General features: G+C 37.2%; 1 protein-coding gene across 3 annotated transcripts; it reads left to right on the top strand.

The window, feature by feature from the left end:
* The first annotated feature begins 113 nt into the window (after positions 1 to 113).
* On the top strand, positions 114 to 12,033 carry cchcr1 (coiled-coil alpha-helical rod protein 1). Of its 3 annotated transcripts, none has more exons than XM_079873042.1 (19): positions 114 to 347; positions 1,066 to 1,315; positions 1,398 to 1,550; positions 1,638 to 1,713; positions 1,852 to 1,959; positions 2,420 to 2,514; positions 2,592 to 2,706; positions 2,894 to 3,004; positions 3,117 to 3,257; positions 4,153 to 4,263; positions 5,838 to 5,944; positions 8,437 to 8,549; positions 8,623 to 8,698; positions 9,458 to 9,579; positions 9,669 to 9,836; positions 10,159 to 10,257; positions 10,366 to 10,517; positions 10,883 to 11,012; positions 11,213 to 12,033. In XM_079873042.1, exons 1-19 carry the CDS (start codon positions 284 to 286, stop codon positions 11,338 to 11,340), a joined length of 2,319 nt encoding a protein of 772 aa, XP_079729168.1. In that variant the 5' UTR covers positions 114 to 283; the 3' UTR covers positions 11,341 to 12,033. The 3 variants fall into 3 exon arrangements, with proteins under 3 accessions (XP_079729168.1, XP_079729169.1, XP_079729170.1); XM_079873043.1 differs by having other exon boundaries at positions 176 to 347; positions 4,168 to 4,263; XM_079873044.1 differs by having other exon boundaries at positions 176 to 347; positions 2,444 to 2,514.
* The last annotated feature ends 6,327 nt before the right edge of the window (positions 12,034 to 18,360 follow it).

Below are 18,360 nucleotides of genomic sequence, written 5' to 3' on the forward strand. Positions count from 1 at the left end.
TCAAATATTTTGAAAATGGGAATATATTGCATTCTAGTATAGTTGATTTAGTTTTTCAAACGACACGGCAGGGGGCGCTGCTGTCGTACCTCGGCTCGCACCGACCGGAAATCTCTGCCGTCAGTGCCGTGACAACTGCACGCGCAGCTTTGAACTCAATGGCGGGGAGGACGCGCACTTTCTAAAATTGTGACGTGAAATATTCATCAAAACATTTCGATTTAATAATTTTAACTACTTTATATGATACCTCTTTTGTAAGACTCTGCTTTTAGAGGTTATTATGGATCTGTGGAAAGCAGAGAGGCTTAACGCGCCTGCGGACTTCATGAAAGCTCCTGACGGAGGTAAACAAAATTATCCGAATAATGACCGGTATAAACAAACCCAAATGTGCTGGTGCTCTTATATAAATATATATCAGTTAATTAATATTTGTGATATTACAATTTATATAATCAAAATAAGCAGTATATTAGTCTTTACATCAGGGTAACTTATTGACATGACATGCCAGGCAGTCTGATATGCGAAATTTCATCTAACTTAATTTTAAACAGTATTGTATATTATCATAATTGCAATTTATATATCTCAAATGAACTCCATAGTCACTCTACATGGACTATTTGTACTTCTAAAAATTCATTTGTCACTCACACCGCAGGACTTTAACGCTATAATAAAGCCTTCAGTTTAACATTTGATATACACATTTCTATGGTCTCTAAAGTATCAATAAAGGTTCAATAAACTTCCATTTAAAAAAAGTGTTTGTTTTTTTCCTGACTATTATTTCCTTTTGAGGTTTTACAGGGTTAAAGTGAACTGGAAGAAAGCCAAACGTTGGTTAAAAATAACAAACTTGGAAGATAATGAGCAGTTCTGTTGTGTTGTATGCCAGGCATCTGTAATATTGTAACGTTAAGTGTGAATATAAAGATAAAAAGACTCCCAGATGCTCGGGACACATACTCAAAAGAGAGATTTAGAGGTCAAGTCTTTCTTTCTTTCTGCCATTCTGTGTTTAGTATAATAATATCAGTCTGTCTGTTTGTCTCCCAGCATCTGTCTGTAACCCTTCTCCTCTGATGACACCTGCTCAGTTTACTGGGGGTCCTGTGCCCCGGCCCACAGCTTCACAGGCCACACCCACCCAAGATCTGCCACAGTCCACACCTTTCAGAGCTCCGCCCCCTTCTAAATTCAATGGGGAGGGGCTCGCCTGGACCGAGAGTGATGGAGTGGAAGCATGGCGGCCCGTCCATCATAAACACCAAAGCGAGAAAATGTTACAGCAGCGCTCTGACCACAGGTACACAAAACAAGCACTACCCCTGTTGAATCCAGTCTAGTGATTTTAGGGGTCTGTCTAAAAATTCATCTCTCTCTGTCAGGTTGCCAGAAGATGAGAGGAGCAGCTCAAAACCTCTGCAGGTGGAAAGGTTAAGAGAAGACAAGGAGATGATGATGGTCGAGATGGAGCGTCTGAAAGGAAGAGTAGAGTGTTTGAAAGAGCAGATTAGAGATCAGCAAAGCCAAATAAACAGGTACAATTACTCAAACTGACTGACTGCATGTCTGATACTTTCACTGTGTATGTAGGCTGAAATGTGTGTGTGTGTGTGTGTCTGCAGACAGTCTATGGAGCGCGATGAGTTACACAGTGAATTGAAGAGTTGCAAGTCTGAACTCAGTATGAGCCAAGACCTGGTAAATACATGGATACACTATTCCCTTATTCTCTGATTCTAAAGAAACAGTTTTACGTGTATGTAACATATATGTAGAATGTGTATTTTAGGGTCAGAAAAGCTAGTTTCTGAATACATCTTTATTTTGTGTGTCTAGATATTGACCTTAAAAAAGGAGTATAAATTAGAATGTCAGCGTTTGGAGAAAGAGTTACAGGACTCAAGGCAGGAGATGGGGAGACTGCAACAAAAATTAGAGACACAGGTAAGGCATAATTGACACAATATTAGGAATATTTTGTTTCCAGTGCAATGATATTCTGATCAATTAAATGTGTCTTAAAGTAACACTACACACCTTTTTTCCATCTAGCACAGTGGTTCTCCTTTTTAACTTGAAAGGCCCCTGTATTTTCAACACATTATTCAAATGGTCCCCCTCCCCTATGTAGGCTAAGATAGTATCTGTATTTATGCAATAATTATGTCAAAATATTTTGTTGAGATAATTGAATTAATCATTATTCTTGGGGTGTTTATATTGGGATTTTCTTAATTTTATTTTTGGGTGTTTTTTTAATAATTTTAACTTATTAGAATTAGATTGTTTAATATATGAATATGAATTTATTTAAGATCCTGTTGACCTTTTTTCCTTGGTTGAGAACCACTGCACTAGCAGTTAGGATCTAACTGATCTAACTTTTAACCTCCTTGAATATCAGAACGTGATAAATGATGCTGTACAGGAAGCGACCTCACTGAGGACCCAAATACAAGAAGTGATATCAGAGAGAGATGAGCTGAAAAATCAGCTGAGGTGAGTATATAAAAAATAAGTTGCTCATATAACTGTTTCTAAATGACATAAACACTTTTCCAAATGTGTTTATGCAGTGTCCTGAACAGCTCATGGCTGGAACAGTCTGAGTGTGTGCAGAAACTGCGTACATACATTGGCAGCAACATCACTGAAAGAAAAGAAGATGAAGAGCTTAGACGACAGATACAGGTACGCGCACACACACACGCGCACACACACACACACACACACACACACACACACACACACACACACACACACACACACATGTGCAGTCTACTGAAATGCCATCAGTACATCAGCTTGTGTAAATTGTGGTGATTGCATTATTATTTCCAGTGACTACATTAATTTTATAATGATTGTGTGTTTATAGCATTTGGAGAAGGAAAAGGAAGCTCTGTCTCTATCTGTCCAGCTACTGAATGTCAGAGTGAATGCATCCAGTGACATTCTATCCATTCAAGAAAAAGAGCTAGGCGAACAGGTAAGATTACACACGCATATAGATATGCGTTTAGTGTTTGAATTGAATGACAAATGCAGTTTTATTGTTAAGAATTCATTAGTACATTTAGTGATACTTGTTATGTGTGTAGGTGCAGACGGACCCGTTGTACTCTGGCAGTAAGGCTGGGCAGATGTTGAGTGTTTGGAGGCAAAAGGTCTTCATGCTGCTTGTTAAACTGCAGACAAGGGACTTGCAACTCCACACAGAGAAATCACAACTACACAACATGGTAATAGAAACAAATTCCCACACACATACATAGTGTACTATCATAGATATTCATTACATAGATAATCATTTGTTAACAAACAATGAGCTCATTGTTTCTGCATTAAATTATTACATTGTTTAAATTAATACATTTTTTGCTAACTGTGGTTTTGTATATGTACATTTCTGAAATGCATAACTTAGACAGTTACCTCAGTTACCTCATAATAGACCTTATGCGCCAGAGAAACAAGGGCACTGCCATCTTTAGAATATTGTCTTTTAACTTCTGTTTTTGTGGTCGCGCTGTATATTTCTATGGCATTGCTGTCCAGGAGTTATTAGCTTTTGAAGTGGATTTACTTAATGTAAAGTTAACGAAAGTTATCATGAGGATTGTAATGTTTAAAGCAGATGTCTTAACAAATGTCAGTAGACCAGGAAGATTTTAAAACGAGCCGTTCATTCATAAATACCCAAGATCGCTGTGAAAATACAGACCGGAAGTCAAAAGACAACGAGCGCATCGCTGAAAAGGAGCGGGGCTACATAAGGTCTATAGATCACTCTCTAAATTGTAATGTGCACTCATGCATTTTCTGTAAAGCTGCTTTGAAATATTACTGTTTCTACTGTATAGATGTATAAATAGGTATAGGTGTATAAATGCAGCCTTGGTGAGTATAAGAGATGGACCATCCCCAAGCTTTTAACAGTAGTGTGTCAATTAATTGAATCAATCTAAAATAAATTCTCAATCTGTTAAATTATGGCTTATAAAATTGTGATTATCAAAATCAAATCAACATCAAAAAGACAAATAGCTGATGTCATTAACACATTTTAAATAATTGTCTGTTTTATCATGTTTGAATGTGTGAATAATGAATTTATGAATCTGTAAATGTGTGTAGGTATCCTCTCTACAGCAGGAAGTAGAGTGTTTGCAGTCGCAGAACAGTGTCCTTCAGCACCACCTAGAGGACAAAACAGCCCAGTTGGAGTTACAGCATGTACAAGCGCAGGTACTCTGTCATACACATATGCACATATGTGACCCTGGACCACAAAACCAGTCACATGGGTCAATTTTTTTAACTTAAGATCTATACATCATATGAAAGCTGAAGAAATATTCTTTCCATTGATGTATGGTTTATTAGGATAGGACAATATTTGACTATTTGAAAATCTGGAATCTGAGGGTGCAAAAAAATCAAACATTGAGAAAATCGGCTTTAAAGTTGACCATTTATGTTCGCGATTGTGCTGCATCCACTCATAAAAATAAATGTTTGATATATTTACGGTAGGAAATTTACAAAATATCTTCATGGAGCATAATCTTTACTTAATATCCTAATGATTATTTGCATAAAAGAAAAATCGATAATTTTAATGCATAATTCCAATGGAGTAATGGATCTGTGCAGCTCTTAGGATGACAGCAGCCTAATATTAATAATTGTTTCTGATTTGACTTTTGTTGTTTGATTAACATTAATGCCCATGCTTTTAAACTGATAACTTTTGTAACTTTAATTGTAAGGATTAATCTGTATTTAATTTATTCAGGGAAGACTTTCCAGTTTTCTTTTTTTTATAATACTTTTTTTTATAATTTTTATAAGACTTTCCCCTATTCAATTTCTTCAGTATTCAAGTATTCATATGTTTTATTTCATGCTTCAGAAAAGGGAACATAGTGAGCATTGATGCTCCTTGGTTTTCACAGTGCATTGTGGGACTTTTTTAGGCAGTGAGCATTTCAGTGCACTGGAAGGATTTTTACAATTGAGGCCAACTCCCTGATCAGTGCCCTGAGCTGATTGATACACTCACAATTTCATTAGAATCACTTTCAGAACGAGATTTTCTAGCTGATGAACGATAAAAACATTGACAGCCAATCAGAATCCTTCCTGCTTTAAAGCACAAGCATTTGAAGTGGCAGATGACATAACAAACAATGATATCCTCCACTGGTGTGGATGCTAATAGAGTAGTTATTGTTCTCTTTATAGTTATCGTTCTTGGTGTGAAACAGGCCTTAAAGTATGCACTGATGCCATCTGTGTTGCTGTCATTCATATTGGGTTTCTGGACTCAATATATACATTTTCACATTGTTACACGTGTTCTAACCAGGTATGGTGTGATAAAGGGTTTACTACATTCCAGGTCTTCCAGGTCATGTGATTGCTTTGTGTGAGAAACAGACTGAAATTTAAGGGGTTACTCACTAAATATCTTAAGTTTAGCTCATTGATATTCACATAATCATTTCAGCATCAGATTTTGAGCTTTCTCTCTAACCCTCATGAGCTCATCTCCTTCTGCCTTCTTATCTTTGCTTTTTAACAGCCTGAGCAGGTTGGATTGAGCTTAGGGAGGTTTAAGCTTGTTCAGCATTGACTCACTGAAGATCTGCTATTTTAGCATCGCGTTGTTCATCTGTGATTACTCACTGCATGCAGAGCAGCTGTCCAGCTGATCAGCTGTGTTACACGGTGACAGCACCAAAACTTTTCTTCTGTAGCGCCTACAGGCAAGTGTGTTTTTCTGAAAGCCTGTGTGCTTGCTTTTTGTGTGTGTTCAGGGAATACAGCAACAGTTGGACGGAGCTCTACAGGAGAATGCTCAGCTGAAAGAGCACAATAAGAGCACAGAGGGATCACTGAATGAGATCAGTGGAACTGCACACAGGTAGCACACACAGTCACACCCCTTGAGCTTTCTCTGTTTCAATAAGGGCTTCAACCTTGTCAGAATGTTTGCTATCTAACTGTCCTTCAGAAATCTGCTGTATTTACAATAATGCTTTTTCACAAATACTTGAGAGGCATGCTCCTGTTAAAACTAGACTGGTTCCATCTACTCGTGCCTCACCCTGTTTCGCTCCTGAACTTCGAATGGTGAAAACTGAGGGTCGCCGCCTAGAAAGACTATACAGGAAAACTGGACTCATTGTGCACTCTCTGGCTTTTAAAGAACATTGGCTCAACTACCGTACAGCCCTCAAAGATGCAAGATCTTCTTATTTCTCCTCTACCATTAGGAATTCCACATGCAGGCCCAAATCACTCTTTGCTATGGTTAACAAACTCACAATGTTATTTCGGGCTCTGGGGTGCTTGTGAATAGCTTTTCCCAATTCTTTTCAGACAAACTGAAGTCAATCACTGAATCCATCACCAAAGACACCCCTCATACAAGTGACTCAAATGTTCATTTGATGTTATCTGATTCAGCTCACTCGACAAACTCTCTCTCTGCTTTTACTCTGACTACTCCTGCTGCCATAAGTGATCTAATTGTGAAGTCTAATTCCACATCCTGCCGGCTTGATCCTTCCTACACCTTCTGTTTTGCTTAAGAAGTGTGTCTTTGAGGTTGCACCCTTCATAACACATATGATAAACTGTAGTTTGTCTTCCGCCATTGTCCCAGCAGAATTAAAAATGGCTGCGGTGACCCCCATTCTTAAAAAACAGGCCTAGACCATCTAAACATGGACAATTACAGGCCAATATCTAATTTAATATTCTTAAGCAAAATCCTTGAAAAGGTTGTGGCTTCGCAAGTGCGATCATATTTAGATGTTAATGGTCTTTTTGAACCTTTTCAGTCAGGATTTCGCCCATCTCATAGCACTGAAACTGCTCTTCTTCGGGTGGTTAACGACATTCTTTTGTCCGTGGATTCAGGGTAAATAAACATCTTGATGCTTCTCGATCTAAGCACTGCATTTGACACAGTCTGCCATGAAATACTGATCTCTCGGCTTTCTGATATCGGCATCACTGGTTCCGCTCTTACCTGGCTCATTTCTTACATCAGCGACAGAAAGTACTATATCACCATACAAGGGTATAGATCTGCCACTGCTTCGCTTACACAGGGTGTTCCTCAAGGTTCAGTTCTTGGCCCACTACTGTTTATCATTTATATTTATCCACTTTAAAAACTCTTTTTTTCCATCTTCGTAATATTGCACTTCTTCTCTCACTTTAGCTGATGCTGAAACCTTAATTCATGCATTAATCACATCACGTCTGGATTATTGCAATGCTCTATTTCTTGGTCTGCCCAAAAACTTATTGCAAGATTACAGTATGTTCAAAACTCAGCAGCAAGAGTTCTCACCTCCACCAGGCGTTCTGCTCACATTACTCCTCTGCTTCATGACCTTCACTGGCTACCCGTGGCATCACGTATTCACTTTAATGTATTAATTCTAATGTTTAAGGCATTAAATGGTCTTCCATCTCCATATCTGTCTGATCTACTTTACTCAACCTCCCTGCCCGGTCCCTTAGATCAGCTGAACTTGGTTTATTGTCCATCCCTCGTTTCCAGTTGTCTACTGTAGGTGGAAGGTCATTTAGTGTCAATGCTCCTAAATTATGGAATTCACTACCCCTTACACTTCGTAATATCTCATCTATGGCTACATTCAAGACTCAGCTAAAACATATCTATTTAATATGTATTTTGGATAATGTGACTATATGTGTCCTTATGTGATTGTAATGTGTGTGCGGGTGTGTAAATGTATTGTAATGTACAATGTAAAGCGACCTTGAGCTACGGAAAGATGCTATATGTGACCCTAGACCACAAAACTAGTCACATGGGTAAATTTTTTGAAATTGAGATTTATACATCATATGAAAACTGATAAAATAAGCTTTCCATTGATGTATATAGGACAATATTTGGCCAAGATACAACTATTTAAAAATCTGGAATCTGAGGGTACAAATAAATCGAAACATTGAGAAAATCGCCTTTAAAGTTGACCATTTATCTTCGCGATTGTGATGCATTCACTCACAAAAATAAATGTTTTACATTTTTACGGTTGGAAATTTACTAAATATCTTCATGGAACATAATCTTTACTTAATATCCTAATGATTTTTGTCATAAAATAGAAAACGATCATTTTGACCCATACATTCTATTGTTGGCTATTGGCACAAATATACCCGTGCGACATGTGACTGGTTTTGTGATCCAGGGTCACATATAAATAAAACCACTACTACTTCTTCTTCTTCTTCTTCTAAACACCAACATGACTGTCGTGATTAGATTAAAGCTGACTGTTCCTCTGACCAAACCCCTGAAGTCCGCTCATCCATAAACATCTGCCTCTCTCTGTGTTATCTTTCTCTCTCTGTCTCTGTCATCAGGGTGATGTCAGCCATAGAGATGAAGGCAGGTCAGATGGAAGCAGTTCAGTCCAGTGTAAGTCAGCTGAACCAGAGACTCGCCTTCGCTGCCAAACGTCTGGACACAGTACATGGTGAGATTGTCATCTGTGTGTGAGCGTGTGCAAGTGCGTTTCACTTTTAGTAACGTGTGTTGTTTGTCTGCAGGGCTGCTGTTGAGGAAAGAAGCTCTGTGGAGAACCAAGAAAGCTACAAGATCTCCAGAGCCGGCAGTGTCAGAGAGGTAGAGAATCATGGGAAAGATTTAGAGACATTGTTATTCAATGTCAATTTTGAGTAGTTATTTTGTTTTAAGGTGACTTCACCGTTGATTGTTGGAAAAGCCAGAAAAGATCCTTGAGTTTCAGCACAGTCATAATACAGTATATATATATGTATATAGATATATAGATATAGATATACACAGTATATATACATATTTTAAATTACCCGAAACACATCAGTTGTATGAGTTTTAGACATTTTATCCCATGAATCATAATAATATACACATAATAATAGTTTTTGCATGTTGTTGTTGTCAATGATATAATAATATGATTATAATAATTATTATTATTATTACCTTAACCTTTTTCCAGTGTGACAGATAATCCAGAAATTATATCAGCATTCCTTTTTTCTACCTTTTCTTTATAATAATAATAATAATAATAATTATGATAGTAATACAAATTGTTGTTACTACTACTACCTTAACCTTCTATATCCAATGTGAGAAATAAGCAAAATAACATCAGCCTTTTCTTTATATTTATCTTTTAATATTAATTGATCAGTCTGGTAAGAAAACCGGTTTTCCAAATTTTTCTAAACTAAACATGCAAGAGATTGTGTGATGACAGTATAGTATAAAACTTTTTTTGAAATGTTAATCATTGCATAATGTGTACAGCTTCACCTGCAATTATTTTAGTAGTAAATTGTGTATAATAAGCAATACGCTAGTGTTCCGTTCTGTCATCTTCTCTCTGTGTTGCAGCTTTATTAAGAGTCTCCAGGCTGAGGTGGCATTGTTGAGTGCAGACAGGGACAAACTCACACAAGAGCTCAAACGTACACCAGACCTCATCCAGGCCTCCCTGTCCGAACTACAGCAGCAGCGTATGTACACAAACCCCAGCCTAACACTGAATGTTTATAGAGTGGATTAAATAAAGGAGCCCTAACTGTGTGTTGTATGCACATTACAGGAGAGAGAGAGCTGAGCCACCTGAGGGAAGCTCTGTCACGCAGCAGAGAGGAGTTGGAGGCATCAGAAATAATGCGAATGGAGATTCAGGGACAATGTGAAGAGCATGAGGGGACCATCGGGGAGCTCCGTGCTGAGGCCCAGAGACTACAGCAGCAGTGTGACTCAGGTGTGTGAAAAACAGTGTGTGTGAGTGGAGCAATGGTAATTTCCCCTCCCCACACAGAGCATTCTGTATTCACTCCACAAATTCCATCTTTCTTTAATTCTCATTGCTAATAGTCTATTAACACTGTGCTTAACACACGGTGAATTCTGCTGACATCAATTGCTCGTTGCTCCAGGCAAAATCATGCAGCTCTGCTTCCACTCAGCTCACATACTCTAATTATGAATCATTTGTGCTTCTTTATATCCATGCAATATTTACAAAGTGTACAACATCTAACAGTACAGTTGCTTATTTTTTGAAGATGTGTATGTTTGTGCAGTTTTACAAAAGGTATCAGAAGCTGAGAGTGTGTGTGCAGAGAAGCTCAGGGACAAGGAGGCTCAACTCAACACAGCAAGGAGAGAGCACACAAAAGCAGGTATACATATATAGTTTGCATACAAATGTTATGTTATATATTTCTGAATAATGCTCTTGAGTGTCTGCACGGAACTGAACACACACGGTCTGTTTTATATGTGTGCAGTTGTAGCTTTGCGACAGGTTCAGAGGCAGGTGGAGAGAGAGAAAGAACAGATGAAAGAAGGAGAGAGAGAGAGAACAGAACACACACTCAAACAGATCACACATCTGCAGAAACAGCTAAAAAACAAGGACAAAGACTGCAACCTTCTCCTAGTGAGTCATATACACACACGCGCGCGCACACACACACACACACACATACTCACATACTCATCTATTCTCTCTAAGGGGGAATCAGTGGCAGTCCTGGCTCAATTGGTGCTCATCGCAAGTTTTATAATCAAACTTGAAGCTTTAAATTTACTATCCAAATATTTACAGCTAATTTCAGAACAAATTTTGCTGAGAAAAAAAAAACACATGAGATTAACATAAGGTGTGATATTTTGTTTTAACTTGTCAAAGATGCAAACAATTTTTTGGAAGTCGTATTTAAATCCACTTGGTTCAAATATCTAAATGTGGGGTTTAGATCTGTTTCTGTTTTCCTTGCCTTATAGTGTTTTGTGTGTGTGCAGGCAGTGGTTCAGGAACAGGGTTTGATGAATGAGTATAAAAGACTGAGAAGATCAGCAATTCAGACAACCGATGCTCTGAAACAAAAACATAATCTTCAGTCTGAGTGCAGCAATCCTCCAACTCCTGAACGTAAGCATACACTGACACTCACTTATGCAGTTGGTTTTTAATGCTTTTTTGCACATGATATGTATTTATTTTTTATAATATTGTAAAATCTTTGATTATTTTATTTGTTCATTCATACATTGATTCATTCATTTATTTTGCTTTGTCTACTCAATGTTCTTTCACACTTGACTTGGTTCCTCATCCTGCTTCTCTCTCAGGTCTGCTGGGGGCACTGCAGGCTCTTAGTGCCGCAGTGATGGGCAGCTCAGAGGAAGAGGATGATGAGGAGAGTCAGGCCTTCACTGTGACACAAACACCCTCTTGTGCTGACACACATAAAGAATAGTGCTGAACACACCAATCAATCTCTCTCTCTCTCTCTCACACACACACACACACACACACACACACACACACACGCACACTGTCTTTCCAATCCCTCTCATGGGGTTCGATGTCTGTTTTTATAATTTAATAAAAGAGTTATTTGTAAAATTAGACTTGCAGATCTTCAGTTAATCTCAGATGGCTTGCAAAAATACACATTTCTGTCAGTGCCTTTACGACAATTATTATTAGTTATTGGTTTATATTTCTGATTTGTTTGCAGTTATCCCATAGATCAGGGATATGGAAATGAGAATGAGGGAAACGAGAAGCTGCCATTGGTCAAGAAAAATAATACAGTGTGTGAGATGTCACTAAAACCTCCCGTCATTTTATAGAATAACTTATTTATTTAGCAGGCCCTTTTTTCCAGAGCAGCTCAACAATTTAAAATAATATTTTTCTATTTGATTTTTTGATTTTTGATTTTTATTTAATTTATTCCTGTGATGGAAAAGCTGACGTTTTAGGAGCCATTACTCCAATCTTCAGTGTCAAATGATCCTTCAGAAATGATGTGCTGGTTTAGTGCTCAAGTAACGTTTCATATTATCATTGTTAAAACAGTTAAGCAGCTTAATATTTTTGTCAAAATTGTGCTACATTTTTTTTCAGGATTCTTTGATGAATAAAAATAGTAATAGTCAAAGTCAACTTTATTGTCATTTTTAGAACCTTGCATGGCAATTGTTAAAAACGAAACAGTTCCTTCAGGGAACAACGGTAACATTCATGAAGACTAAGAAAAGACAACAGTAATGTAAACAATAGATATACAAAAAGATGGACAATAAATTATACAAATAAATAAAGCAATATATATTATTAAGTGTAGCAGCATTGAGGTACAAGTATATTTAAATTAAAAAAATATATATATATATTATAATGGGGGTATGGTCACAATCTTTTGGCGGGTTGAGCGTGGTTAGATGCACTCAGGCTTGCGGTTCAGAAGTCTGACCGCTTGCGGAAAGAAACTGTTTTTGAGTCTGGATGTTCTGGCCTGGATGTAATCTTTTGTAACATTATAAATGTTGTTACTGTCACTTTTGATAAATTTTGTGCATCCTTGCTAAATATAAATATTAATTTCTTAAAAAAATTAAGTGCCCCCCCCCCACAACCCCAAACTCCCAAAATGAAGTGGCTTACTGGCCCCCCAAACATTTGAGTGGTATTGCAAATATGAAGAAATGTACGATAAAACAAAGCATACGATTTTTTTTGCCCAATAGTTTAATGGGGTTGCCCAGTTTGATATCTTAAATCTTACGTTTGAAAAATAATGATCATACATTGAATGAAGATTCATTTTAAGAGTCAACATGAAATAAAAATGAGACTTATTGAGAATTTTTTTTAATTTTTTAATTTTTTAATTATTATTAGTGGCTTTGCAATCTTTCATCAAAAACATAACTTGCTCCACCTCTGACTGTCCTTTTTGGCTTGTCATTCAACCCTTCTCCTTCAGCCACCTGGTTCCATTCTGGTATGAAATGCCCATTTTTCATTGTCCTATTAATGAAATCCCCACGCCAACACTCTCTTCTCTTGTGAGTAGTCATTTCATTATGATAGGAAAATGGGCTGTGAACATTGTTTCATGTTGACTTTAATAGCTTTTTCTGCAGAACCTGTAAATAATGTGTGTGTGTGTTAAACCACTTTGTCCTTCCTGTCATATATTTCCTTGATATGTTCTTGAATGGATACACTCCTTCGCTTTTAGAGCGTAGAGTGTATCTATTAAAATTTAAACTCACCTCCAGAGAACTTTTGAGTAACGTTACTGCTTGTATTTCAGCCTGTGCTGAAGAGAGAAAGGCATCACTCACTGTCACTGACTGCTTCATACATATATGCCTAGTTTTACATGTATGTCTGTATTTTTCTGTTTTGGAACACACTTCTCTCTCTATGGCATTCACTATCTACTGGTGATGTTTGGGATGTATCCAATAATGGGCTTTAATACAGGTTACTGAGAGGCCTTAAAAATCCCAGTTTGTGACTCCATTTAAGGAGAAAGAAAGAGTGGAGTGTCTAAAAGTGACAAGTAAATGATGTAGTATTGAAAGAAGTGAGTATGACTATTGAGTGGGTGATTTGTATGCTTTAAAGGGAAAAGCCTCTTTGATGATACATTTTTTTTCTTCCTTTTTTTTTTAATCCAGTGCCTCTCTATTAGTTGTTTTTTGGGGGGACTTCTGTATATCAGTCAGAGTTTGTCATAAGACATGGCTAATGTGTTAATGGACGTCGAATAGAGTGCTACATAATTTTATATGCCAATTGGAAGTTAGCATCACACAAAAAGCCAATAGCATTTTTCCATTGGCTTTTGGATTTTTGCTGAAAATAAACTCTGACCAACTAACTTTTATAATTTTTACACATTTTGTTCAGCAAGATAATCTTCACACATGAACTTTTTTTTAAAAAATAAGTAAAAAGCTTAAGGCTATAAATGAACTAATAACTACACAATGGCTCATGACTTCAACGTCACCACCACTAAGCATTTGACAATTAAAATGTACAAATTGCAAATTTTGAGTTTGAATAGTTTGCAAGAGCGTGAACATAAACACGAGGAAGCTGTATAATCAAAGTAGTGAGTAGATGAGTTTTTTCTGTTCTGTGTGATGTGTAATTTCCCAACAACCTCTATAATCCCATTTAGAAACTTTACAGCAACCGCCTTTTGAACCCTCTGGTGCTCTTCGCGTGTCAGTCAAAAATGACAGAATTTTTATTTTTTTCAATGAAATGAATGCACTATATTTTAGTTTGATAATGTTTTTTATTTAATATATTTTTATTTTGGGGGGATTTTATGGTACTAAATTATATTTACGCTGCATTTACAATCCATTTATTCACTTTTTGAGCTTTGAACTCTTTTTTTAACTTAATCTGTCGTAAATCTCAATTGCTTTACAGACTTAAGTTTGATCTTTTTTCAAAGATGACACTTGGCAGATTATTGCTGAAGTGAAAAAAGTTTAAAAAAGTGAAGTTACAGAATTTTACATTTACTATTTTCAATTTTTATATGAAATATATATTTTCAAAAACACGTTTTATTCTAAAACTCCCAGAAAATCAAAGCCATAAATATAAACAAGTTGTGTTCCAAATTTGAGCTTGATACCTCAAAAAATTAGCTTTCAGTAAGATTTTGTTTGGCCGCAGGATCAAATATTTTCACTAGATGAAATTCGTCTCCCATTCATTTTCAATGCGGTCATTTTTTTTTTTTTTTGTGTTCATATAGCAAGTTCCAAAACCTTTACCATGTTTCGTACCATTCCGATTTCTGAATTCTGAAAAAACAAAAAGTACAAATTTTCAAAAATGACCCAAGAGCACCAGAGGGTTGACGCATAACAGACTAGAAAAATAATAATAAAGTGGGATATTAGTGATGTATTTTATTCCAAAGAATAAAACACGAAACTATCTTGAGCTTGCGTTAACCACAGGCCCTATTTCAGCCATTTAATCAAAAACCCATTAGTTTTAGGACTCATTCCTGCAGCACTCTAGGGAGACTGAGATACCTATTTCTGTCCAGATGGTTTAGTTACACCGTACCAGGAGGGACAAACCAGGTCATTCTAACCAGCCAAACCGTGACCTCTTGGTTGCATCACTTCTCTTCCGATTCGTGACGTTACTGAGTCTTTGTCTTATGCTCAAACTTTTCATTTTCCCTCAAGACACGTACTCTACATTTCCCTCAATGAAAAGTGACGTTGCTCATGTAACCATTTTGCAGAACTGCAGCTGGCCTGTGTGCTTGTCCTAAAGCACAAACAGCTGCCATACAAGATTTGAATATATGGATATGTACTGAACGCATGGAAGTGTGTGCAGCAGTAATAGGTGGTATGACCCGCTGCAGCCATATCAGAACCTCAATGAAGGGAGATTTGTGACCCACACTAAACGGTTCATGGACGTCATGCGTGACTGTAAATAACTTATCGGTAATGTCACAAGGTCTTTGTGTGATCGCTATAGATCTCAGCCATGGAAACTGTCCATAACGTTATATCTGAGTCTGACCTCGACTACAGAAACCATGGGGCATAATTCAGCTTGACAAACACATACACACGCGCACACTCTTTCTTCCACACACACTTTTTGCTCTTTCGGTGGGCTCGTTGCAGTTGGGGTTCAGGCCTCTAGCAGATGGACAGTGAGAGCTGCTGACAGGGCATATTTGCGTGAGCAACACAAGGACAGGGAGAACGGTTTCCTAAGGGAACTTAGAGGACGGACACACAGATGAATGTGCAGGAATGATAGAGCCCCAAGGGGGTTAAGAGGGGGAACTTAATGATGGATGAGGCTTTTACTTCCTCTGATATCTTAGAACCCCTAATGCTTCCTGTGAGTGTGTCTGCATTACAGGGAGACTTTGTGCTGTTGCACTTTTGCCGCAAAGCATAGTTTGATCTCCTGCTCTCTATGATGTCATCAGTGCAATCGTCACGGCAACGGGTGTTTCGCAGCATCATCAAATGCCCTCTAAGCCACGCCCCCGGCTGCTTTACTCATCAGTCGCATTTAAATTCAAGCTTTAGAGGAAACCGTAGCAGGTAGACGGATGACTTCCAGAGTTGTGTGATAAAGTTTGAATGACCCTTGTGGATATGGGCTCTTGAGAAAACTGATGAAGGCAGTGCTTGTGCCTGAGGAAACAGCTAATTATAAACCCCCAGAATTTGATTGGTGGTATTAACTTGAAGCAGCTCCTAGCTAAATGTTTTCATGAACCAAATCATGTAGAATCTTGATTTGAACATCACAGGCACTGTCTGCAGGCTATTCATTAACATATTAGCATGGAATTTACAGCCTGTTTGCATCGGCAGTACAATTTGAACATCATAAATAAACCTCCCCTGTGATAACTCTTTCTCTGCAGCAGTGAGCTCTGGTTCTCAAGCAATCATCTAGCTGTGTTTGATTTCACAGAGTGCTTTAAGTTATTGACTAGAAGCAGTGTAAAAGCACTTATTGCTGAATCTAAATTAGTGATTTAATCTGAATTAATGAGATTCCAAGCATACCCTTGTGAAAAAGAAGTGTGCTTGAAGGGATAGTTCACCCAAAAATGAAATTTCTGTCATTAATTACCCTCATGTCGTTCCAAACCCGTAAGACAACACAAATTAATATATTTTGATGAAATCCAAGGTTTCTGAACCAGCTATAGGCAGCAACATCATTGCAAATTTCAAAGCCCAGAAAGGTAGTCAAGACATTGTTAAGATAGTCCATGTGACTACAGTGGTTCAACCCTAATGTTATGAAGTGACGAGAATACGTTTTGTGTGCAAAAAAACAAAACAAAAATAACGACTTTATTCAACACTTTCTTCTCTTCCGTGTCAGTCTCCTACGCTGATCACGCAGTAAACACAGTGCAGCGTTTCCAGGTTCTACGTCAGAACACCGGCTCACCATTGTTCGATGCTGTTTACTTGAGCACCACGACGCACGCGCACACACGGCTATTTTATCGGTGTCTTTACTACCTTTCTGGGCCTTGAAAGTTGCAATGACTTTGCAGTCTATGGCTGGTTCAGAAAGCTCTCGGATTTTACCAAAAATATCTTAATTTGTGTTCCGAAGATGAACGAAGGTCTTACGAGTTTGGAACAACATGAGGGTAATTAATGACAGAAATTTCATTTTTGGGTGAACTAACCATTTAATTGTACTGAATGTGCACTTGAAAGTATCTTAAGAGAAAATATCTTAAAAGTATATATTTTTAAAACTGTACTTGAAGATAAATGAAGATAATCAAGTACATTTTTAAAAAGAGCACTTTGTAATAATGTCAAATGAAAAGTTTTATTTTAAAATACATTTTAATTCATTGTTTAATAATATTTTCTGTGTTTAAAAGACGTACACTTATTTTGATGTTGACTAGCATTCTAAAGCACATTTAAGTAGTGTTATTCGATGTTAATATATTTTAAATGTACTAAATTGGAACTTTATTAAAAATGTGTAATTACAAATATATTTAAATGCATGACAATTTTAGTAGAAATGGCATTATACTGTATTTTAGATTACCGTAAATAATTGTCAGTACATTAGAACCATATTTCAAAGACAATATGCAAAGTGGATATGCAAGTATGCTAATTTAAACTATAACACATTTTAATTTAATTGCAATAAAAAGCGCTAAGTATGTGCTTATGTATATTCCTTTAAAGTATAAATACTCCTTTTAATTAAAAGTATAATAAAGTATTTTTTCACAAGGTAGTCTAGTAAACTTTTTTTGCAATAACTTGGAATACAGTATTGCATATATGATTTTAAGAAATATTTGAGTTTGAACAGTGATCATTTAATAATAATTAATGCAATATATAAAAATAAATATAAATCTGTTTCTCTCTCTCTGCTGTGATTCTGTTTAAGAAGTCAGAGATTCATCTGCCGTAAATCTGATTTGTTCTTTTAGATGGTGTGTGTAAGAGACTGCAGAGACAAGTTAGGGGTGTGTGTGTGTTTGTGAGTGTGCTCAGGGCGAATCTCTATGCTTCAGTGGGTCGGCACTGAAGAATCTCTGCCTGGAAAAAATGCGGAGAATAAATGATGGAGAAGAAATGGGGGGAAAAAAGAAAGAGTGATGGCTGCTGAGGCTGTTACTGTGTGTGTGGGTTTGTGCGCGTGTGTGTGCTTAGTCAACCATGAGTTCCTATTACAGAATGTCCAGTGTAAGTGAGCGGTATACGAAGACATGCACACATATAACCGATACACAGATAAATTACAGCTTGACCTCTGTGGTGTGTGTATTCAGTCCAGGTGGCTCATGGTCATTGCGTTGTGTAAAATACTAAATACTCCTCATCACTTCAGCCCGTGTGTCATTAGTTATTCTCTTCCAGTTTCTGACAGGTCAGCATCACCTCAGACCTGTAAAAAA

The sequence above is a fragment of the Squalius cephalus genome (assembly GCF_949319135.1).
Source record: "Squalius cephalus genome assembly, chromosome: 5".
Classification (NCBI taxonomy): Eukaryota; Metazoa; Chordata; class Actinopteri; order Cypriniformes; family Leuciscidae; genus Squalius; species Squalius cephalus.

Coding starts and splice junctions, on each gene's coding strand:
- cchcr1 (XM_079873042.1), top strand. CDS start 284: ATGGATCTGTGGAAAGCAGAGAGGCTTAACGCGCCTGCGGACTTCATG. Junction 2,515..2,591: donor GAGCTGAAAAATCAGCTGAG/GTGAGTATATAA, acceptor GTGTTTATGCAG/TGTCCTGAACAGCTCATGGC. Junction 5,945..8,436: donor ATCAGTGGAACTGCACACAG/GTAGCACACACA, acceptor CTCTGTCATCAG/GGTGATGTCAGCCATAGAGA.